The following is a 26005-nucleotide window of genomic DNA, read 5'->3' as shown; positions in this document are numbered from 1 at the left end:
CTGCCAGAATGCCAGAAGAAAATTCTCCACGGTCGACTCCCCAGAAAATCCCATATCAGGACCTTCCTCACTTGGTCAATGCTGATGGGCAGTATCTTTTCTGCAGGTACTGGAAGCCAGCTGCTACTCCAAGGTGAGCTCTGTTTAACAATGCATTTGTTGTCTGTGTGATAAATACACCATTGATTCAGTTCCAATGCTATTTGTTCAACAGTCCATGGAATGGTAGAAATGTCCTTGCCCCAAACAATCTCTTAGCAAAAGAAACCTTGATCCTTTAGCATTTGCACTAAACTAAAGCAGCAGATTGAAATCTTGCTCTTGAATATATTCCTAAACCCATCCAAGTGTCTGTATATTTCTGCAATAAGAGAAGAACTGGTTATTAATCATTCAGCCTCCTACTCATGAGAATAGGACTTGTTACTTGCATAAGTAAAAGCAACTCAGATGAGTAAGGTTTGACAATTTGGATAATTCTCTCTTTCTGTCTTTCTCTTTTAGTTCAGTGAAATGAAACAGTAAACCTGTGTTTTGGCATTGAAATAGGTATTTTAATTGGGCGGTATTATATTCAAAAGACAAATATGTGAAGCCTAGTTTAGGTCAAAACTTCAAAGCCCTGTTAAAATTGCTATAAATCTGTCTTTGGTAGCTAGGTTTTTCAATTTATGTATCAGTTACAATTTGTCATTTACTGACATTCTTCTACTGTATTTTGGCTTTAGGGCTATGTGGACCTCTAATACACAAAATGTATTTACAGTAATTTAAGAAGTAAATGATTGGCCATTAGGTAATCCTATTTTCATAATCCCATATGAAATAATGTCTTTGTACATGTAATGTATAATTCAGAAAGCCTGGTATGTATTCTGAATGAAGATATTGTTTGGATTTTCTCATTTTTTTCTGTGTTGGGACTTATAATAACTGTTGGTTCTAATTGAGGAGTAGAGTAATGCACATAAACAGGTGACACGATTGTTCAGAATTATCTTTTTTAGTTTTAGATTGCAAAGCAATCTCCAATTTTGGAAAATAATTATCCCAAAGCATCTCTTCTATTTTAGTAGATTTTAAAGCATTCTGGCTTGAGTAGTTAATAAACTTTGTATGATGCACTAAATGATTCATCAGAGGATAAAGACAGAAACACAAGTCAAATCAGGGAGCATTCTAACTTATTTTTCTAACAAGAAGAGTGGCAATGGGAGAAACACGATATAACAGCTTTTGCATGGCCATCTCCAGTTTTCATACTAGTCTTTTTTTGGGGGGAAGGGTGCTCCTTTCATTCCTGTGAATTTATGGACAGGTTGCAAGACACACGAAACTATTGATTTTAACTATGTGGATGTTTTACGAAAGCTTGTGGTATCAGTTACTTAACGGGTATGTGACATTTATGAACAACAGAAGTTAAAGATGAATCAAAATGCTCCTTTCAACAAAATATGTTCTTTTCCAATTACTTGGGGATTGTTTTCTTTACCATAATGTACTGTTTTCCATATCATTTCATGTATGATTCATTTAAAAATCCATTCATCTAATTCAGGGCCCATCTTAAGCCTCTGACCTTTCACCTAGAAACCAAACCTGAAGAATCTTTGTGCATTGTTCCCTTCAGCACCCAAAGTTACCCTCCAAAACAGAACTTCAGAGTCATTTCAAAAGCATTGCTTCAACAGCTCGTGCCTTTTTTCCTGGCTTTGTGTGCTTTAGATGTATGCATTGAGGGGCTTTTTTCTAAGTCCTGCTAAGGTCAGGGGACAAAGGTAACATGATTTGGCACTGCCTTTGAAGCACCTCTTTGGGTCTGGCTTTGACTATATGTTTCATACAGTAGCTTCATCAAGCCCAGTGAGAAAACTTTTGGGCAATGCTTGTAATGAGAGTCCTGGCATCTTCCTAAAGGTTTCAGCCATTGTACAAATACAGTCTTAAAACAAGCTTCTTGTATGAAAATTATCCTGTTCCTATTATAATGCTAATTAACCATTAACTGCCTACAGTGTTCTTCAGTGAGTTGCTGGACTGCATTCCCCATTTTGTGTTTAATTTCTAAGCAAATTAGTGTTGTTCACATGAGTCTTTGATCAAGAAATGAAAGGATGGTAAAGAAGTGGAAGTTAGAACTTGGCATTTCAGGCCTCTGGTAGCTTGTCTGTTAGAGCTTTGCATACCCCAAGTGGTTAATTGATAGCAAGTGTCCTGGTTTTTGAAAACAAAGTAAACATGATCAGTTCTGTTCACTTACAAGTGGCTCTTAACTGTGTGGAACCATTTATTTTTAGCCTCTATTGTATTGTGCTGGCAGGGTTTGAGAGGGAGATTATAGGTTGCTGGAGAATAATTTGTCAACTGCAGCCAACTTTCATGGGACAGTCATGAAATGCATGGAGAAAGAAATTGTCTTCCACTATGTGGTAGATTTTCATGACTCATCTGTAGAAACTCTGAAGATTTGCTATGTTTTAAATGATGAATGGCACGAATTGGAGGTCAGCCTTGAATCACTTTTACAGTGCTATTAATCTTACAGAATTTCAGATACAGAAGAAGAATCAGTTGTAGTTATGTTAGCTACAACACAAGAGATTTGCATTCATGTTTCTCCTCTTGAGTATAGGCCTCTGGAATTCGTAAGAAAAACACTAAGAGCTGCTAGACTTCCTGTAGTGTGAGAACTTTTGAAGCTTTCCTATGCAAAAGTTGTTTCATACAAATACCTCCCTGCATGAAGAGCAACAAAAAAATAAGCCAGCATATGTAAGCTTTATCAGCATGCTTCCTAGGGTTGCCAGGTGTCCACTATTTGAGTGGACAGTCCACTTTTTTCACATTATGTTCACTATTTTTTTTCACAAAATAGTGGACATTTTTTTTATTCAAAAGCTTTATGATGAAATGGTACATAATCTAAAGCTGTACAGTCTACTTTTTTTTACTACTTAACCCCCCCCCCCCGCTTGTTCACTATTTTTTGGAAGCAGACCTGGAAACCCTAATGCTTCCTCTATCATTCACAATGTTACATTTGAAGATATAAGGTTTAAAAATGTGCCAGCCATTTGCCAAAAGAAGTTTTGACTGTGCATGCATCTTTTCTCTGAATTTCATTTTTTTCCCTAAGGAGAAAAGTACCGTAATATATCTAAAATAACCACATAAAATATTTTTGCTTAAATAGTGTAGAACTTTTTCTCTCTCTGGCACATTCAAGTTAGGATTAGACATTTATTTTTTCTAAATACATATGTGTGTGTAACCGAATAACAGAGTTGGAAGGGCCCTTGGAGGTCTTCTAATCCAATCCTCTAATCCAACCCCCTATACCATTTCAGACAAATGGTTGTCCAATCTCTTACAGTGTTGGAGCATTCACAACTTCTGGAGGCAAGTTGTTCCACTGTTGAATTGTTCTGTCAGGAAATTTGTCCTTAATTCTAGGTTACTTTTCTCCTTGATTTGTTTCCATCCATTGCTTCTTGTCCTGCCTTCAGGTGACTCTCTTCTTTTTGGCAACCTCTGAGATATTAGAAAAAGTACTGTTATCATGTCACCCCTAGTCCTTCTTTTCTCCAGTACAATTAATGTTAAAGGCAGGCACTGAAAAGCAGGTGATATTAGAGTGAAATTTAGTTAGATGTACAGACAAGAATAATGACTATTCCCTAAGTTCAGTTTACATTTACCTAAGTGCCCCTATCACTTGTATGTTTTCTGTTCAAGCACCTTTTGCAGACATTCACCTTTTTTCTGTGGCTACAATGAATGGAAGAAAAGATCCTGGTAATTGTCATACCATTCCCACAATCATTCTTAAGGTATAGAACTATATGGTGATTAATAAACTCTCTGTCAGATTTACTTTGGCTGAGCAGATGGGATTAATTTAATAAAATTGATCCTGCATTTGGTAAGTAAGCAAGGGATAAATAAGAGGTGAGGCACAAGTATTTGGATTTCAGATTAAGGAAGGGAATGATGAAAGACTGAAATTTTGAGAAGTGACAAACATTGCTGAACCACTGGCACAGTAGAACCAGGACAAAACTCTAAGCTGAGTTGGGTGAAAGAAAAAAAGGGAAGAGGGGAGGGTGGGTGTTTTTTGTTGTTGTTCTGCAGAATTGTGGTAGGGCCCCTTTTATAAGGTCAATCTTAGAGTGCAATGTTGGCTTACTATGTCCTTTCCTATTTCCTAAGTATAGATAAGCAATCTAAGATTTCCAGTTCTTTTGACTCTCACTTCCCTACCAGGCACAGTCAACATGGCCACCTTAAAATGATTATAGGAGATATAATCCAAAATTTCTGGAATCCTAGGTTGCTTATTATTGTCCTGGTAAGTGCAACATAGAAACATGGAAACCAGTGACACATACGTAAACCAGTTGTGCTTTGGTTAAAGGGACAAGCAAATCACACGTCACCTGTTATACTGTGGAATAGACTAAAATTTGTTCGTGATTTATTTTAGAACACGCATTTTATTCAGTACATGGCAGAATGTGTGGGATTTTTTCCCCTCTACAGTAATTGGATATTGAGGTAAAGCAGTGCAGCTGTGCTTCTCCACCTGCAGAAGCATTTCAACTTATTGAACTTGATTTGTGTGAACTGTGATTAAGTCCTTTTAAAATGCAAATCAATTTGATATGTAACAGGGGTTGGGGTAACTGAGTCATTTCTCATAACAAGAAACAATGTTTGTTTGTTTTAAAGCTGTGATCAGATTTCTGGTACTAAATAAGATAGTAATATATAATTTAAGTTATAGCTGCACAGTACAAGAACAAGTTCAGAACAGTTCATCATTGTTTATAAAATTGCAAAATCATTAATGCAAGGAAACAAAACCTACCTTTTAAATACAATCAGTATGCAGCTGTACATTTTCACAATGGTTAAACCTAGTCTTTCATATAAGACAGGGGTGTCAAACTCGCAACGTCACATGTATCGCAACTTTTTTTCCATTGCCCGCAATGGGGTGGGCGCGGTTTCGGCATGACACATCCGGCCTGCGGGCCGGCAGTTTGACACCCCTGATATAAGATCTTTAAGATTACAATCCTATGCCCATTTACTTGGAAGTAAGCCTCACTGAACTCATTGAAATTTACTTCTAAGTTCCTCTATTAATATGGCAACACACACACACACACACACACACACACAAATGTTTCAATCAGTCTCTCCATCTATTTCAGTTTTGTTGACTGTCCTTTCAGTGACTATCTTTCGAAGTATTAAGAGCTTCTTAAATACATATATTTTTATTTTCCATATATGGTTGCGTAAAGCATTTGACTGTGTTAGGGTAAAAGCATGCTTACTTCTTCTGTGTATCTGAGACTGCCTCTTGTGTTGGAAAAACTAAAACTAAAAAACTAATAAATGGCCTTCTCTACAGTATGTTTGAATGTAACAAGCTCACACAAGCCATTTAAGGAAGATGCTTACTTTGAGTTCCATAGACAAAAGAGAATTACATCATTTATTATTTGGAAGCTAATACACTTGCTATTATTCTTGGGGAAAATGATGCTTGCATTTTCTACACACTGTTTTTTGGAACTCCATCTGTATGTTAGTATTACACACATAGATAACATTTCCCAAACTGAACCCAAACAACTGAAAAATCTTTTTCTTTCTTTCTTTCTTTCTTTCTTTCTTTCTTTCTTTCTTTCTTTCTTTCTTTCTTTCTTTCTTTCTTTCTTTCTCTCTCTCTCTCTCTCTCTCTCTCTCTCTCTCTCTCTCTCTCTCTCTCTCTCTCTCTCTCTCTCCCCCCCCCCCCCCAGGTCAGAAGTTTATATCTGACCCTTGAAATGCATATTGGATGATATAACAATAGTGACTATTCATGAGCCAGCCTGCTTGTCCTCATGCAACTCTCCTGCTGCAAAACCAAGATAAAAATGACCAGACTAATGAGTCCTGTGTTTCTAAAATGAGACAAGAAGCAGGACCTCTACAGAATTAATCTTCTTATTTAAAATTAGTTTATTATCCCTTGTTTTGCTGTTCTTTGAGGTGAGAAAGGAATCATAAAAGATGTGCTGTTAACATTTAGTAAGAGGATCACTGTGTTGCAACAGAATGCAGAAACTCTGATAAATGAATAGTCAGTGAAATCAAAACTTGAAATCTGTTTGCAAACAGTGGAACAGAGTTATCCCAGGCCCTTTGAGTCTTAGGTGCCATCTATGGCGATCTCCCAAAGTTATTACCAAATTGTAATTTAAAAAATTAAAACAAGAAGATGAATTTATTAAATATCCTTGACTGTACTAAATGTACATGAAATCAGATTCAGCTTTTGTCTTGGCCCAGGCCATTACTGTTTGGAGTGCAGCCCGTAGGGACAGTGCAAAGGCCAAGGGGTACCATTGGCACTGACAAGGTTGTGCATCCTGGCACCAAAATACCAGAGGATGATTTTCTTAGCGTTAAGAGTTTTCTTTATCAGCACTGATGGCCTGTTCCCAGAACCTGCTGTGCTTCAAGAAATAACCCAGTAGAGCAGAAATTATAGTTTTCTCTACCATATTCTTGTTAGAGTTAATAGTCGTTGCTAGTGATGAGCACCATTAATTCAGGTTCTACTAGTTGATTTCTTACGGATGAATGAGAATTTCTGACTCTTAGATGTTAAATATCGGATTCTGTAGCAGGTATGTATGATGACATGCAGTTATAAAACATGTAGGTCATAATCATAGGTTACAGATGTAGTGCCTATCAATGCAAATTTGAATCTAATAATTTAGTTTAGAGTATAACAGTCAAAACTAATGAGTCAACTCCATACTGCATACACACATACACTATACTGTGTTTAGTATGATTGAAAATCCTTTGCACCAGAGTATACTTACAGGATCTTGGTGATATAATTAAAAAACAGCTTTTAATGAAGGTTATTTTGTGGCACGATATTAATGAGTTCTTAAAGGATGAGGAGAGCAGGGGTGTCAAACTGCCGGCCCACGGGGCCGGATGCGTCATGTTGAAACCGTGACCACCCCATTGCCGGCAATGGAAAAAAAGTCGTGATACGTCGCGACACGTCACGTGACATTGCAAGTTTGACACCCCTGAATTAGAGTATACAATTATCAAATTTACAAACTACCTAGTATAACAGGCACAGTATATCAGAGATTTTAGGCCACAGAACATTAAAAAATAACAAAAAACCCTAAATAGATAATAGATAATACTTATAATAGATGCAAAATAATATTTCCAATGTATAAAAATAAACTTTAATTTTACAATTACTTGGATGGTTATAAATTGTTGTTCAGTGTCTGGGATGTGATTGCTTTTCCTTGGTTAAAAGTTCAGCATTTGGAACAACTGCTGCTACTTGTAAGCAAAGATGATCTTCTATATTTAGCTTATTTTTATACTTGTTTTTTGATGAGTATAAAGGGAAGATTGTCTCACAAAAGCACGTTGTTGCAAGTGACATAAGATATTTCAAGCTCCACTGGCAATTACAAGATATTCTTTTAAAAGCTCTATCTAGAAGTTTCTAAGTTATACACAAGAAAATGTTGTTTGTATAATGAAATGAGACAAATTTAATTTCTGAAAACCTATACTATATGAAGCCGCAGTAGCAACAGTATTGGAATTTGCCTTGTCTTTTCTGCTCTTATCTTTTTCTATACTATATTGATGGTATGGATTTTATTTTCATTGTGAATGCCTGGCTGAAGCCACTTAAGCTTTCTCCTGCCCACTTGCCTTTGCAAACACAGTTTTCTTATTTGTTTACACCAAAGAAAGTCGCACTCCAAAGGCATTTGAGGAACACATGCACTGCAGCCAAGCAGTGCAATCCTAAGTTTCTTTATTATTATTGCACATAGATCAAAGGGGTTTACTTCAAAGAACGTGTGCTCACAATGTCACCTTGATTATTAAGCAGAATTGGGGCATGCATGCACATATGCAAAAATACGTCTGCAATGTGGAAAGTGAAGGAGGAGGAAAGGGTCCACCATGATTGCTCTTGCAGCATTAAAAATAATGTAGGCAAGGCATCGAGTTTTGTATGGATGCACCCAGTAAGGAAAAGGCAGCCAGTTGCCTTGTTCATGGAGCACGTGCAAACACTGGTAATGTACAGCCAATGAGAGGGGAAAAGTACTGTAGAATCAAGGCAGTAGTGAGTAGCTGAATGTGTTTGAAGTTTAGTGATTTTTTTTTTCAACCTTTAATCTTTTTTGGAGAAAGTTTTCCTCCCTTTGGTCCCTCATGGATCAAATGGAATTCAGTTTGAAAAGTCCTATCTTAGAACACAGTATCAACATTTAAGAATTTATGGAACAATGGACAGAAATCAGCAGGAAAAAAATTCAGCTTCTACATTTGGATTGAAAAAATTAAAGGCAGGTATAGGATGGTGGGAAAGGTAGGACCATGTTCAGAAGCAGTACACATGAAATAAAAATAGGTATCTTGATCATTGCAAAAACAAGTGCAATCTTAGGCTGCATAAACAGAAGTATAGTGTCGAAATCAAGGGAAATCGTCATTTCTATTTATTCTGTGTTGGTCTCCCCGCATTTAGAATAGTTCTGGACCCTGGATTTCAGAATAGACATTAACAAACTGGAGTATGTGTAGAGGGGAACAACCAAGATGATAAGGGATAAGATCTAGGAGGGGAAATTTAAAGGAGCAAGTAGAGAGAGTGAGCATGAAGAAAATATTTTTAAAAAATGGTAATACCAAGGACTGCCATGTAGAAGATGGGCAGAATTGTTCATTGTTTTTCAAGAAAATGTAATAAGTGGTAGATTTAAATTAGGAAATAGCTTTCAGCTGGACAGCATAAAAATATCTTAACGATGAGAGCTCTTCAGCAAAGGAACAACTACTTCAGGTGGTGATAGACTGGCAGGCTTGCTGTCAGAGGTAGCAAGTACAATGGATTCTTGTACAAGACAAGGATTAGACAAGATATCTCCAAAGTCCTTTCCAAACCTTGTATTATATAATAGAAGAGTAGACATCTGTCCATGGGGAGATGCTAGATTTACAGAAAACAAATACTTATTAAAAGGAGCTCAAATAAAAATAACTAAATGATACCAAATGTTCCCTTTATGTTTTAGTTAAAATAAAAGCATAATTATGCTGTTCATGCAATGGAATAAAATGTACAACATTTTAAAAGCTGACTGTTGGCTTAAGAACTCAATCTTATTTTGAATTTCTGGTGTTTGTAATAAATCTATTTGTATGATAATACTATCCTCTCTCTCTAAATAGCGATGCCTAGATAAGGTGAAAGCAAATGACATTATTTAAGGATGAAGATAACTGATAATTCCCTTAAGGGAAAAACTCAGACCTAGCAAACAGTGACTGTTATTCATTTATCCAGAGTTCTCAAGCTCACAGAAAACAAAATGCAATCCTATCTAAATATGGAGAGCAGAGATGATTTGTTCCTCAATACTTTTAGCCAATTTTAGGCTAATTTTAATTATGCATTTCCTATAACTTCAGTAGCATTTTACATTTCTCTCTCAAACTTTATAGAGTTGTGATACATTCCCTTTGCCAAGGTACAAGAAATAGGAATCTAGAAGAAGCAATAAGTAATTGAAGTAATTAAAATTTGTTTCATGGGATAAATGTGGAAAAGTTGAACTGAGAATTGGGGTAGTGGTTAAAGGCATTGGCTAGAAGGGGGGCGGACACCACAGGTTCTTGTCCTGCCTTAAGCCCCAAAGTTAGTTGGGTGTCTGGTCCAATCTGTCTCTCTCAGCCCTAGGAAAAAAAAAACTGGCAAGCTATATCTAAAAATCAATGACTTGTTACTGAGTCACCAGGAGTTAGATCGACTCATGGACCATAACAGCAACAACAGATTTCAGAGTTAAGAACTGGATTTCTTATATCTGATTTCAAAAAGAAGTAGAGAAAAGTTCAAATGGGAAAAACACTGTACACTTAAAAAGCAATATTTTTAAAAGTATCCTGCCATTTTCATGGAGAGCCTTCTTGTAATATATCCAGTATATTATTCATTTTCATAAATAATAATAGGTCAGATATTAAAAGGTAAGTGGTAAACCCTTGATCCGTTTTGTAAGGTTGTCATGAAAACTCCATCCACTCTAAATTTCGCTCTGCAAATTAAAATAATGCACAATGGATACATATTGAAATGGCTCGGTATCAATAAATTCAGTTGAATATGCAGCCCAGTCCTTTCCCTCAATTCAGATATAAGGCCCATTGAATTTGCTGAAACCAATTCATAAGAGAAATTTGCTTTATTTTCACTTTAATAAAAACTTAGGTAATTTGCATTTTTCAAATCGAATAAATCAAAGTGCATTTGAAATTAAAATTAATTCTTTTGAGAGGGGAGTTCTCTTATTGAAATGATGGACACAAAGGTGCGTACATTAAAGTTAGAGAGAAAAGTTGTTAATTAAGTAAAATAGCCTGTCAAAATCCATTATGGTACAAAAATGTCAGGAAAATGTATATATTAGGAGAAATATGCTAAAAATATTTGTGACTTTTGGTGAAAGGTCTGCCAAAAAGGGCAGGTTCATGCTGTAATAGATTTTAAAATAGAAAGACTGATATTTTTAAATTTATTGAAGTAAGTATAGATTTTAAGTGTATATTTCAATAGAAGAGAATATATTATATATATATATGTATGTATGTATGTATGTATGTATATATGTATATGTATATGTATATATAGCTCAGGGTTGAACAATGAAGTCTTTCTGAATTTAGTTGTTTGCTTGCAAACATTTACTACTTGGCTAATGAAATGTCTGCATACAAACAACTAAGCTCAGAGAGCACAAATGACTCCAAAGTGTTTATTTCTATATTTTCAGTGTGTGGTTAGCATTTTCCATTCCGACTTGCTGGCTTCCTATTCTGAGCCATATAGCACCGGCAGCTTTATGAAGGCAAGATGCACTAATGAGAGAATACAGAAAAAATTATGAACAGCTCACTCCTACTGGTACATGCCAGCCTTTCTCATTTATCAACTGGAAGACTCAAATTCAGGAAGCCCACACTGGCACTTGCACAACATTTGGCCGACAACTTTGGAAAGCCAAGTGGGTCGCTGAACGCCCAGACATAGGAAGACATACAAATGACTCCACAAAAAAACGGCCAGGCTTTGAACTATCACATCAGCAATGGACAATCCTGAATAGGATTCGCACCTTACATGGCATTGCCAAGACTTTCTATGCAAATCGGGCATAGTATCCTCCCCTCATGTGACTGTGGGGTGCCATGTCAAACTGTAGATCACATTGTGATCAGGTGTAAGCCGAGGGCATATATGGTCCAGAATCTGATTTTTTTAATATGAATGATGCTGCACTTCAATGTTAATGGCCTATCAGTGATGGTGAACCTTTTAGACACTGAGTGCCCAAAAACCACACCGCCTGCCCCCGTTCCGCCCCTGCCATGCCTGCCCTGCCCTATCCCGCCCACCCACAGGGCCACCTATCACCTCCACAGCCCGCCGCAGCAGATCACCCAGGCAGCCCTGCAGCACCATAGCAGCCATGTCTCCACCCACACCCTGCATCATCATCTGTGTGCGACGGGCACAAGGGCAGAGTCTTGTCCCTGCTGCCTGGCTGCCATGTCCTTGGCTGCGCTGCTCTGTGCAGGCCGCGCCTGGGGGCGACTCCGGGGGGGGCTGCTGGTGAGGAGGGGGCCCTGGGGGAGGCTGGGCTGGGGTGATGGTGCATGTGCCCACAGAGAGGGCTCTGCGCACCACCTCTGGCATGCGTGCCATAGGTTCGCCACCACCAGCCTAGACATTGGTATTTGAACATAGATCTTTTTAGCATTAATATTTTATTGTGTTTTATTAATTTAGGTGAAATATTAATATATAATACTAGTCCCTGTATGATATGCCATACACTAAATAAATAATTTTCTGCCCTAAGCCTGGTGGTGGCTTCTATAACAAGCCATAATGATGTCAAGACACGCATACAAGGTTTTTAACTGGTGAATTGTGTAGCTTCACCTTCTTCACCTTATTAACCAATCAGTTACCAACTGTAAATACAGGTAGTCCTCAATTACAATCACAATTGAACCCAAAATTTATGTTGCTAAGTGAGAAATTTGTTAAGTGAATTTGCCCCATTTTATGACTTTTCTTGAAACATTTGTTAAGTGAATCACTGCAGTTGTTAAATTAGTAATATAGTTGTTAAGTGAATCTGGCGTCCCCGTTGAGTTTGCTTGTCAGAAGGTTGCAAAAGGTGATCATGTGACCCTGGGACACTGCAACCGTCATAAACATGAACCAGTTGTCAAACATCCAAATGCAAATCACATGACCATGGAGATGCTGCAACAATCTTAAGTGTGAAAAATGGTCATACTTTTTCAGTACTGTTGTAACTTTGAATAGTCACTAAGCAAACTGTTGTAGGTCAAGAACTATTATGACAGAAGTACATTTGGGGTCCAAGAACACTAATGAAGAAGTTTGTTCTTTTATTCTGTGATGTACTGGGAAGTGTTTATAAAGTACTAGAAGTAGAAAAGATTAAAGTTTTTCTAGTTGTATAGTCCAACCTCTTGGTACATAGCAGGTCCATTTGCTCAGATCAGCCTGATCAATCCAGTGCTCAGTGTGCTCCACGCTTTGGGAGAAGCTGGGTTTGACAGTTAGAGGGAATACTATCTGCTGGAGACCTATTGTGAAACATCTTAAATCCATGGCTAGGAAGGTCCCTCCATTATTCAATTTTAATCATACTCTCCCTTCTCTGTTTCTCTTATTTAAAGTTTAGACAATCCATCTAGGTCAGGGGTCTTCAAACTTGGCCCTTTTATGACTTGTGGATTTCAACTCCCAGAATTTTGAGAGTTGAAGTCCACAAGTCATAAAAGGGCCAAGTTTGAAGACCCCTGATCTAGGTAAACATCCTGTTTTGGAAACCACATTTGCAGGCTCCCTAGACTGTCTCTGCTGGTGGTCAAACTATTATATTGCAGTTCCCTGGTATAGAATCACTCAGTGACCAGAAGGCTTTGTAGAAAATAGCCTTGAGAAAATCTATAGCTCAGTATAAAGTGCAGATTTAGATCGTGGCAGATAGAACTGGAACTGAATTATTTAAAAATCTAGGAGATTGCCTTCTAGCCACGAACAATACAAAATAATGGTCTGACTCATTATAAATAGCATTTTATGTCTACCTGATATGATGACAAAGACTACAATCCATGAACTTATTCTTCTTGTTGAATAGAGTAGGAGTGGACAATCCACGGGGCAGAAGTAACCCCCAGACATCCCTTTTTATCGTCCCTGGAGTCCTCTGAAATTACATAGCCAAAATTTGGCAATAAATTTCCAAACAATTAAAGAGTGATGTCCCACTACAGTTGGTGATAGAAAAAGAAAACAAAAAGAAAATTTAATATCAGGTAGGTTTAAGTATACTAAAATTGTATAAAAACTCATTTCAATTCCTCAAGACATAATCCAGAAAATCTCATCAACATCCACCAATGTGGTATCATTTCTCCAGCACCTTGTTCACTCATCCATAATACATACAAACACACATATACATTTGAAACGTTTCCCACTGCTGGATTAGAATGTGGCAGGCATACATATGCATTAAGTTCAATGCTGGTAGTAATACTTTTTCCCCGAAAAATACCTATAAAAATGTGAGCATATTTCATATACAAATGACATGGTCATTTCACATGTTGTTTACTGATGGAAAGGCCTTTGCAGTCTTATTTCTTTATTTGCAGTCTGATGATTGATGGAGACTTCAGAAGAAAGTTCAGGAGATATTAGAGATGCAGTAAAGGACAAAGAGAAATTACCATTGTATAAACAACAGTTCATTTCTTTGTATACTTGGGTATCCCTTCTTCCATACAAGTAGTTGTAATTTCTATTTATGTATATATGTCTATATAAAACATAATTATGATTCTTAATATACAATTGATCTTGATAGAATAATAGCTATAAGATGCAGCATAGGCATGATTATAATTAGCTTTTAAGCATTTGAGTCTTTGGTAAAGTGCCTTTCAGATGTGTTATAATTTATCTATTTTTAATAAAGAAGAACACACATAAAGCATATTCTCTTGTAAATGAATAACAGCTTGAGGCATAAACTAGAGTTGTTATTTTGGCATTGCTGTAGATGTACATGTATGTTTTGGTTTGGCAGTTGCCAGCTATGCTACAAATGAGGGTTGATTTCCTTTTCTGTTTTCAATTTGGGTGCAAAAATGAATTTCAGCATACCATGACTTTTTAAGGATTTTTTTTCTTTCTCACTGTTGTTCTTTCTACAGTAGCTTTGACCCATCTACTGATACCATCTGAGGGGCAGGTCAACTTAATTTTTCCTGAAAAATTAATGAACACAAGAGCAAGAGTTCAGATGCCTGGCACCATCATGCTGTGTTGCATAAAGGCACTGATACCAAAAGAGCTTAAAGACATTGAAAACATCTAGCTTCCTTTTTTCGTTGGTCCCTTAACTTATTGTCTTTAGTTGATAAGTCAGATCATTTGACTTCTCAACATAAACATTAAGAAGTACAAGCGGAAATTATTTGAAAAGTCCAGGAAGATAAAATATACTCCCTTAGAAATAAATTACATGGAATTCCATAAGATACATAAATAATACATATAAATGTTTTGGATGTATTAAAATGTACATAGTTTAATTTATATTCTGGTTTTGGGACTGAATCAGACCAGATATGTGGAAAAGCTGTGGATAGACAAGAGTATCTAGTTAGAAAAAAGAAATGCTGAATTAGTTATACCATTTAAATCAACACAAAATCATGACTCACATTAGAGCACATGTTATATTATTGACTCAGCAGTACAATGTGCAGCTTCTGTGGTAGTTCAAGAAACATACCCACTTTTGCCTGACACATGGACAGTACAATTTAAGAGATATTAAGACTTAAGGCACCTACTTTGCTTATTAAAACATTTTGCAACCTCCCTAAAATTAATTGTTTCTTTGGTTTTTTCCACTCTGGAGAATTGTACAGGTTGCAAAAGCAATCCAGGTTGCACTTGGTTGGTGGATTGTTTATGGTCCACTGGGAGGATATGTGTATGTCCTGTTACAGTGTTTACTCTTCACTTTTAAGAATATTTAACAAAATAACAGAGTTGGAAGGATCCTTGGAGTTCTTCTAGTTCGATACCCTGCTCAAGCAGGAAGCCCTATAACATTTCAGACCAATGGTTGTCCAATCTCTTCTTAAAAAACCTCCAGTGTTGAAACACCCACAAATGATGTCTCTGTAGTGAATATGTGAAGGACATCTACAATTATTTGAAGGTTCCTGAGGGTCAGCAATTGGTGAGAGCAAACTGCTTGGCAGTTTAGGAAATTACTGGAAATATGCAGACCATCCTAATTAACTGGCCTCTGCAAGTTCAGATAAAATTCAAACTCTTGCAAAAAAAACTGTGTACATGAGTGTTGCCATAATTGATTGGTTTCTGCAGAATAACAAAATAGCTAAGAGGATGCGACAACAAGTTGGGTATCAGCCACGTTCATTGCTAGCAAATATGAAGCAATGTTTCCACCAGAAATTGGGGACTCTGCCTTTGGGACAGATCATACTTATACCAACCTACAAATCAGGCAAATGGAAATGGAAATCTTAAGATCACTGAATTTCAACCTTGGTCGCCCTTTTCCACTGCACTTCTTAAGGAGAGTATCAAAATCTGGAGAGGCAAATATAAATCAGCATACATTGATAAAATATCTGATAGAATCTGCGCTGGTAGATTATGAAATGGTACATTATAAATTTGTATACTCTTCTGTAAAATATAGAGCACTGGAAAAATGAACCATGATTAAGATTCCAAGTTCATGCTTTTCCTTTGACTCACAAAAAATCCCCGAAAGTGTATTTCATTCCGTTTTCACAGCGGTCAGAAAGTGTGGCATCCAAGAATGCTTGAGTAGACTCTCTTCCATATGTTGAATAAGATTGCTCTTCTTCATATACATGATTAATGTATTTAATCTCCATTGGCAATTTAAAAATGCATAATAGCCTTTCTCTCCAGAAATGAATTAAAACTTGACATTCAATGCATGTCAGAAAAGATTTCAAGATGATGCCTTTGCTCCCTGTGATATTAAAGTAAGAATTCAGTACTCTGACCCAGACTGTGCTAGTTTATGTAGACATGAAAGTTGGTTCTCCAGATAGCACTAATTCATACTCACTAAGCTCAGCAACCTGTCTGAAAATAGCTCTAAAATTTTCTTTAGTTGAACATGATCTACAAATATGAAGATGAAAAAAAAACTGGTTCAGAACCATGAAATATTCTGGAAATATTCTACATTCCAGTGCATTGTCAGGTTTTTAAATTAAATGCATTTAGTAAGCCATTTTTTTCACAGCCATGCCTGCACATCCTTTACAAAATAGTCTTTAGCCTCCAGAGTATTGCAAAGATTATTGCAGTGACCCACTGGAGTAACTTGAATAGGGAAGGCTGAAATTTGTAACTCTTTTAACAATACATTTTATAATATTTAGAGATATTTTAAGGCAAAAATGCTTAGAGAAGAATTAACATGGATTTTATTTTTAAAAACACTCTGGAAAAATATATCACCTTACTAGTACAATCTTGTAATGTCTTTAGGGCTGTTTGGTTAAAAAAATGGAGCTGGAAGAGTTGCATGCAGTCCATAGGATGCATGTTGCTTGCTTGTGACTTACGTATCCTAGGCTCTGGGCTAGGGTAACTGGAACGACATTGTTCCAATGTTGTTTTTTTCTGTGTTGTTCGCTGGACACACCATCTTGTTTAATATCTTCTATTTAGACTGTTTTCTTTTAAAATTGATTTCTTATGCTGTGGGCTGCCTTGAGTCAGTCAGAGGTTCGGTGGCACTGAAATTGAATAAACAAATCACCATTGACAATTGGGTCAGGCCTTTCCTCCAAAATGTGTCCCATCTTTGTTGAGAAGCACCCTACATATAACACAAAAAATAATTGGAAGCCCTCCCAGTTTGCCTTTCCAATTTTTTGAGCTTTGCATGATAATCCTCTTGCCCTTCGACACTTTCTTAGTGGGTGGGCAGACAATATGTAATGGAATGTGATGCCTTTATAATGAACAGCATTCAATAGTTGGTCCAGCTGTGCAGTGCTAGCAGTTGCATGATGTCTTGCCTTTCTCTGTAGCAAGCAAAATTGTACCAGATGAAAATCTAAGTGCTAAAGCACATGTTACATTAATTATGTGAGACCTGCCATTCCAGTGCTCTGTCCTTTGTTTTCGTTTCGTTTCGTTTCGTTTTGTTGAAAAAGACAATCATCACTTTTTACATTTGCCTGTCCCTGTGCAATTTAATTGGCTGCAGTGTGCGGGAGGATGGCCAGGAAAATATAGAGTATGATGTCACATTGATTGTCTTCTTTACTGGGAGATGTGGGTGGCAGCCATGTGTTTTAGATCACATGGAATTTAGTCACAAGCTTCTAGTAGAATGTTGATGTTGCAGCTTGGTAGCTATTGTAACCCCACCCCATTCTCATGATTCAGAAATGGATGATTCCCAACTCCCAAAAAGAACAATCCATGAAGATATGTCTGCTGTTAAAGCTGGTGTAGAAAGTACCCACACTGATTACACATGTGATGAAAACATTTGGTACTCAGAAAGATGGTTTGGAAGCCATTTCCACGATTTGTCCTGATAGTCATATGATACATGAATTTGGTTCTGCATGGCTTTGCAGTGGACCTTTACATGAATGAGTCAGATTACAATGTGAATTTGCTTCAAGTCATTCTCAGTTTTTATTAAGTGATCCCTGCACACATGGAGCATATATGAAGGCATTTAATTTTTAAGTGTTCAAACTAAGGAAGCGAGTAATTATGTTCTAGGAGCCTTGAATTTTTTACACTGAAACTTGAAATACATATTGTAGCATATTAATAAGCTTAGAGAATAAATACCATGACCTAAAAATGCAGATTAGTTTCTTTGTTCAGGACATAAATTTTGCATAGATTTGTGGCTTTATTCAGAAAAACATAAAATTGCTAATTTCATGACATTTTTATATAAATTTATTGTACGACTTCAGAACAACCTGCCTTTATGAGCTAGATGTCAAAGTAGAATATATTCTTCTTGATCATGGCACATTTATCTCTGAATTCAAGTGTTTCCAATCGCTCTTTCTCCAGCATTCTCTAGAGAATGCTTAAAAAGGACCTTAAAATTTTGCTTATCCTTGTCTTTTGTTGTTATTTGATTCTACTGCTATCTTTGGTTTAGATTGCTGATTGCTTCATTTGTTGATGATTACATATATATCCTTTTGGTAGCTGCTGCATGAATCCCTGTAATTAAGAGGCAGGTTATAAATAGTGAACTGGATCCAAACTTATCCATTCGTAGAGTAGACTCATTGGAAACAGTGAGATTTGAATAAGTCATGACTAATTTAAGTTCTTTTTATTTCAACTGGCCCAATTTAAGCATGACTAGCAATGGTTGGAGGTGGGGGACTTTCGGGGGAGGTAGGCAGAATGATTGCAGTGTCACAAAACTAGCTCTGTCTCTTTTGTATATGCAGTTTGAAGTGGCAAAACCTGGAGCATAATATAATTTTTTTCCTTATGACAAAAGCAAAATGCTCCTGCAGATATCACAGGTTTGTCTGCACATCCACCTTGTCATTTGGGAGGACATCTGACTGTTTATTAAGGACATGAATGCACAGTGTAGTTCCCCCATTTTCCTTGGCTGGTAGTGTTTTATAAATCCCTTATGGGGAGATTAATAGGTTTTTCTTATGAAAATTGGTGGTTGATATTGGATTGGAATGGTGAAACCTTCCCACAACTGAATAGAACTTATGAAAAAAAAATTGGAATTACTTAGGACAAATTACCATTTTTTTAATCTGATGGATAATTTAGGACCAATTAGTGTATGGAAACAGAAAAATTGTGATTCAAGAAAATATACTTACTTTTCTGAAAGATGTAGACCTTTTTCAAGAATTGATATTATTTGGATTTCAAAGAATTTGGCCACTAAGAGTTCAAAGGAAAGATATTACCAAAGACTTTTTCAGATCATAATCATATTTATTTGAAAAAAAAATATTTTTTAGATAAAGACGAGCAGAATTTTGCTACAGGAAGAAACAATAGCGAATGATTGTAAATGACTCCTGTAATGCTATTTTTTTCCTATCCCATGCAAAGCTTCCAGATGCTTTGCCACTTGCTACCAGCATTTCTTTGCAATATTTATAGCCTGAGATAATGCAATAGGGGGGGGGGGAGATGAAATTGAAAAGGGTTCTTTCACTTCCTTTGCTAACCAAAAGTACCGGAAAAACTGCAGAACAGTCTATTAGTCTTCTGTATGACTGGTAATTTCTGTCCAGAATAGTCCAAGTTGACAGGTCAGTGGTCTAGAAGATGGCTGAGTTTAACTTTCCGTCACAATTCTATCACACTACTCTGTCAGCTAGAATTGACAAGAGAAGATTTTTCAAGTCTTCTGCTAACAGCGCACACAACGCTTGACGTTATTCTCTACCTTGCCTCTCTTTCATCTCCCCTTGTATGGATAGAATTCTTATATGATTTTGGACAGAGGAGAAAAGGAGCTGGAAGAACTATCAGCACTTCTTTAAGCTAGCATACTTTAAGGCTGATCCTGTATTGCATAACAATACTTTAGCACTATGTTGCAGAAAGGCCTTAAGCTGGATGTAGAGAGGCCATAGGAAGGACTTGAAATGCCTCAATAAAACAAATTACTTCATCTCTGTGAGGTTAGTAGTGTCAACCTTACATATTGAAGCAGATGGTGGCCACCTGTCAGCCCCATTAGGAAGATGAAAGTAGGAAATCAACTCCATAGGAAGGCTAATGCTACTTTTACTTATACAGGTTATAATAACAGAATCTTGCAAGTCTGTGCTGTACTGTTTCCCCTTCTTATACCCATGTGAATTAAGGATGTCAGTCACTTATCTACTTATTTTAGACTTAAGATACTCTTTCCTTTGATACTATATCTCACCTGTGTCTATCAATATCATCTTCCTTATTTTCTATGACTATATGCTTCCCCACCCAAGGTATAATGGCCTTTCCTATATAACCTTGGGATGTAGAGGTAGAATTCCAAAATATTTTTCTAGAGTACTCATAACACTGGAACTTGAGAAATGGATTGGCAGTAGTTTTGGGAACAACAAAAAAGTAACAGGTTATTTTTATATAGTAAGTGCAATATGCCATTTACTAATTAATTATTTCAACAACTTAGGGATTTTTACATGGGAAAAAAAGAAGAGTGAAATTTATGGCTAAAAGAATCACCAGAAATTAGCAGATACACCAGGATCTTGTTTTGTATGCCTGATGCTGGGAGAGTGGTAAAAAGAATGAGGGAAGGAAAAATTTGGTTCCTTCCATATTCCATTTGAGCAACTATCTCAAACTTGGACATTGAATAGGCCAAAAGCATTTGTTGAGGAAGGTTAAAGGCTTCTAGCTGTGCATTGCTGGACAGTGATGGTGGCTATTACAGTGTGGAATGGGACAACTTGCCACAGTCAAGTCGCTGCGGCCAACTTGCCACAACAAACTTGCCATGGGACAATTTGCTGTGGGACAATTTAACAGTTCAATTTAATTATTTAAAAAATATATTTTAATTTTTGTCATTCATATTTCATTCTGTCCCTCCTATTTCATCCTTTCTTAAATAATTCTATTCCACCATTTCTTTGATATTAGTGTTGTCCTGCGACAAGTTGGTCGTGGCAAGTTGTCCTGTGGCGAGTTGGCCATGGTGCGTTGGTCATGCCGAGTTGATTGCAGCAAATTGTCATAGACTCATTACAGTTTGTGATAACCTTATAATTGCAAATTAGTTTCTATAGTATAGCCTTGGCCTGGAAATTCTTTATGCTGGTAAGCACCTCCCAAGTGCTAAAGAGAATTTCAATCAAAGAGTATTTGCTTTAATAATTCTTCCAAAGAAAAAGAGAATTTCAGATACATTCTCTTGGGTAGAATATGATGTCCTTGCTCTTTTTTTTAGTGATGAAGTGCCAAGAAGTGTGTATCTTGGTTTCAGTGCAGAATAATTTTTCCAGTTGTCTTTAGATGTCAGACGCCTTTTGCTGTTATTAGGCTCCAAGGAAATATGTCACAAGGAACTAGTCTTATGGATTTTTTTTTAGTAGTTGGTGGTGGTGTCGCTACTGAGGGAGTTACTTCCTTGCTACAGCTTATGAAATTTCTCCATTTTCCTGGATACATTCTGAGAAATCATCCATATAATTTCTCTGCTCAAAAATATGGGGAGAATTTTGAAAGGCCATGTTTGTCTATTTCTAATTGTTACCTATTAAAGCTGGTACCTCATGGATGCATTTTTACATGGCTCTCTTAATATTGAATTGGTTCTCAACCAAAACAATAGTAATTTCAATATTAATAATTTTGATTAATAATTTTGATAGACTAATAGATTGAAAGAAACTTTTGACTCTCCACTTAATAATTCTCTGACAAATTCTTACCAATACTTAGCAATATTAGGTAATCTTGCTTTAAATCTGATCTAATGGCAATAAAAAATATATTGCTTTTTAGAAGAAACATGAAAGCCTAGCAGTTTACCCAAGCTTTCAGCAAGGGAGAACGAGACCCCACAGTTCATCATATTTGCTGTCTATGTGAGTTAAGGGCAGGTCATTTATTTTCAGTGTTTGTTACATAATCAGGTTATTACATTGTCATGAAACCCATTTTCCAAATTGGATTCATTAGAACTCATTTTCAACCCAATATGCACCAAGTTGCAGTCGAAAGATTTACCAACTGCATGTCAGTGACCAGTGGGTGTGGCAATCCATTTTGTAGTAGTAGTTGCAGGTTATACATGCAGAACCTGTTTTCAAACATGTAGAAATTACCTCAGCTCAGATATTCCCAAGAGGCTTTTGTGCACTTACTTTGATTACAGCATATTCAGGAAAAGCCCTACATATGGTATTTTCTGCTCCGGTTTCTTCTTGGAATATAGCTGAAGAATCTTGCCAGCAGTATCTGGGGTTGAAAATAAACAATAGAACGAAGTCCTGAAGAACAGAACTGTGGTCCTAGTATAGACTTCCCAATCTGGTACACTTCAGATATGTTGGATTTCTTACCTGGAAGTTGGGTGGTCTGACAAACAGAACTGTTTGGTGGACATTCTTCCCAAGTGTGTTTGGATTGCTTAAAATAATAATATACAAATACATCATATTCTGCAGACCTGACTATTCCCACTAAAGCAATGATGGGCCATCAATGATCTGATGTCACGCTTACACATTATTCACATTTTTGCACTGTTCTAAATGGAAGATGTGCTACTGAACCATAATACTCTCCCGGACCTACTTCTTCACTGCTATTCTTTAGAAGTTCCGTCAAAACTTGATTATTTAAATAGGCATTTGGAGGATTTGTATAGAGAATGTGGATAACTAAGAACATTGTGGGAACTGTTAATGATGTTATATTATGATTCTATATATTAATGAAAGGTGCTGTATAATTTATTGTAGATCTTTTTTTAATGAAGCCCATAAAAGCTGTTTCAATAATACATAACATTATTTATAAATGTGTTATAATAAGTAAGTTCCAAGCAGAAAGTAATGAAAGGACTATGGATTTCATTTGGTGTCTTTGTAGGCAAGAAAGGTATATTAGTTAGTCATTGCTCTATATCTTCTACCACAGAGTAAATTGGATTCATTCTCCTAGCTAGTTAGCTTGCTCTGTCCCCTAAGCCAGTACATTTTGTTTCTTTATTTACATCCCACACCTTTTAATCTGAGAGTGATTAGAGCAGTTAACAATATAAAGCATTACAAATAATACTATAAACATCAAAAGAAAAATTATAATTGATTTGAAAAGAAAGAGAAAGAAAAGTACGTTTTGACCTGATTCCTTAAATATATCAGTATAATCTCCAAGTTAGCTTCTACAAAGAAGGCATCAGAGGAAAAAGAGGTATTACCAAAAACTCTTGTTTCTGTCAGTTCTGTATGAGGGCATCTAGAAGAGATTCTTAGATTAACAGGTGGTGGAGAGTTTGCTTGTCTTCTGGAGGGTTGAACTGCAGAGCCAAGAAACATCTAGGATGTTCATTCTGAAGATTAAACCTGGACATGTAAATAAATAACAATAGCTTGTTTGATGTTTCTTAGGTGCTACCTTTATGTTTTTTTCTGTTAATACTCTCTTTAGGGGCTTGGTGTTTGTTGTCCATGGTGCTGGAGAACACTGCTGTCGCTATGATGACTTGGCCAAAATGCTGACAGGAATCAACTTTTTCGTGTTTGCCCATGACCATGGTAAGTGCCTTTGGTAAAAATTGTATGGGGATAAGATTAAAGGAGAATTAAGTATAATATTGTGGTAGATGAAGTATAGGGCATGGTCTGGGAATATTCAGGATCAAGTGCATCTTTATCTATGGAAATTCACTGGATAACTTTCAACTAGTCACTCATTCCCAGTCCAACCTATTTCACACAATGATTGCAGATGAAATGAAGAATTGCAAGTAAGCCACTGTGAGCTTCTGAAGGGAAGGTGGAATATAAATTGAATAAATAAGTAAAAAGCGCTTCAGGGATAATGAAGTAATCTAATTCTTGATTGTTTTAACTGGTGGTATTCTGCCCATATGTGATACTATTGTCTATCAAGGAAAATGTACTATGAGATAATCAGATATGTTTATTGATTGGAATCCTGTTTATATTATGACAGTTGAACATGGAGCTACCTCTGCATATTTTTAAGAAATACAGAATAAAAAACATGCTGTGAAAGGAGCTTTGAGATGTAAAAAACCTGAGCTCTTCAAATTAAATATTATGGGCAGAACCAATTTTTCACTAACATTTTATTTTGCATTTGGCTGCCAGTGCTTTTGGGTTGTTATGGGACATACTGTAGATAACGTTGCTCTGGAAAGGAAAATAGTTATGTCTTTGTTTTCAAAACATAAAAAACCTGCTGGATCAGATTGAGGATGTCTCTAAACTGATATCCTGTTTCCAAGATTGGTCATCAAATAATTCTGAAGTATCTACTAGCAATCAATGAAGATACTGGTTTTCTTCCACTGTAGTTTTTCAGCATCTGAAGTTTCTGTAGAAGCATTGTAGCTAACCATAAAATTAACCAGCTTGTTCAGCAGCCATATTTGGAGGCTGAACACTGAATCAGTTCAGCAGTTTGACCTGAAAATATTATTTTCTGTTAGTAGTCCAAAAACAATTCTGAGAAATAACATGCAGGAACAAAACCTTTGAAGTGTCAGAAAAACATGTCTTACAACTCTTTCATGTCTTAGATAATTAAAACAAACAGGAAACATTTTGAGATATTTTTTATTATTTTCCTCCCAAATGATAGAAACATTATGGAAAAAAATGTTGCTTTCTTTCAAGGACACAATTAATGTCTTCCTATTAAAAAAAGTAATTGAATTGGTTAACTAAATGAGAAGTTTTGGATTAGAACATTAATAGTATTCTTTCTACAGTAGGTTCTGATTCATTTCCTTATATTTTTTAATTTCCTTCTATTTTCCATGTGGTCACATAAACACACACAAACACACACACACATACACACAAACACACAGAGAGTGAGTGAGTTTCTATTTCTTCTATTATGAACTTTGATATTTCTTTGGGAAAACTTTCAACTGGTTATGAGTTTAAAGAAAACATATGGATTATTATGCTCCCATGTTTATTTACCCAAGAAACCACAATTATTTTGTAGATTACTTATGCTGGAGTCATGTAGTTGAAGCAATTAAGTGCATAACTCCTTTTAAAGACCATCTGGGAGTGTGCACTTCAGTTGCTTCTCTTCTAGCTTACCATACCATGGTAATAGCACTTAATGATAGCTAATGTTTCAAATTCTGTTTCTTGGTCCATCAGAAACCTACAGGCACAGATGCCTTTAAAAGCTATTACTTTGTTTCTGTTACTTTTTCTATCATTAAAAGAAATTGTAAAGTAATGAGAATTACTTCATTGGCTTTTGCCACGATATACGTAGGGTAAATTTTCAAAACACAAAGGTTTGAAACTCAGTGGGGTTTGTTTTCAGAAGCAGGTGGCATTTTAAAAACAACGTTCAGTCTATCACACAAAACATTTCTGGGATTTCTGAAGCCCACAACTCTGCATGAAAACCAGGAGAAATACTATGAATAGTGATGTTAATCAGGTTTCACTTGGAATCTTCAAATTATAGTATCTTAAGAAGCAAAGACACAGTTGAGTGTCTTTTACATCTACATTTCTTGTCTTTCTCCATCTGAGCCAGCAAACAAATCGTCTGCCATGTTATTCAACAGAAAGACGATGGATTAACTTTATGGAAAGACAGAGATATGGCCAATTTTGTGTATAATAAACTACTATGGTTATTTAGTTTCTTTTATTAATGAAATAATATGTTTATTATTCTTATGTTTATTCTTTCATGGTTTTATTAGCATTTTAAATATTTTTAAGCCCTGTTAAAATCACACACTGACAACATAATATCTACTTTCACTTTGAGCTCCCTTCCTTATTCTTCCTATTATTGTAGATAAACGTCTACACAAAATCTTAGAAATAGAAATTCTGTGGAATATCTATTTTTAAAAAAAATCTGGAAAAAGCCACCTGCTTGCTGCAATCTTCATTTCAATGGTAGCTATCTCATTGTGTGCTCATCCTGACATCATGAATTTCAGTTTTAAATATTGCCTAAGTAATTGTCCAAGATGGAAAAAGAATATATAAAAGAGATATCCAAAAC

General features: G+C 36.2%; 1 protein-coding gene across 1 annotated transcript; it reads left to right on the top strand.

The window, feature by feature from the left end:
- LOC107302451 (monoglyceride lipase-like) lies at positions 1–23551 on the top strand. Its single transcript, XM_015831557.1, has 2 exons — positions 1–133; positions 23414–23551. The coding sequence occupies exons 1-2, from the start codon at positions 9–11 to the stop codon at positions 23535–23537; spliced, it is 249 nt and encodes an 82-aa protein (XP_015687043.1). The 5' UTR covers positions 1–8; the 3' UTR covers positions 23538–23551.
- Positions 23552–26005: the final 2454 nt, after the last annotated feature.

This window comes from Protobothrops mucrosquamatus, unplaced genomic scaffold, assembly GCF_001527695.2.
Source record: "Protobothrops mucrosquamatus isolate PMUCROS unplaced genomic scaffold, P.Mucros_1.0 scaffold_260, whole genome shotgun sequence".
NCBI lineage: Eukaryota > Metazoa > Chordata > Lepidosauria > Squamata > Viperidae > Protobothrops > Protobothrops mucrosquamatus.
This window is presented reverse-complemented; position numbering and strand designations above follow the sequence as displayed.

Excerpts from the sequence above, each read along its gene's own strand:
- LOC107302451 (XM_015831557.1), top strand. The coding sequence starts at position 9 with ATGCCAGAAGAAAATTCTCCACGGTCGACTCCCCAGAAAATCCCATAT. Across the intron at positions 134-23,413 it reads AAGCCAGCTGCTACTCCAAG|GGGCTTGGTGTTTGTTGTCC; the intron begins GTGAGCTCTGTT and ends TACTCTCTTTAG.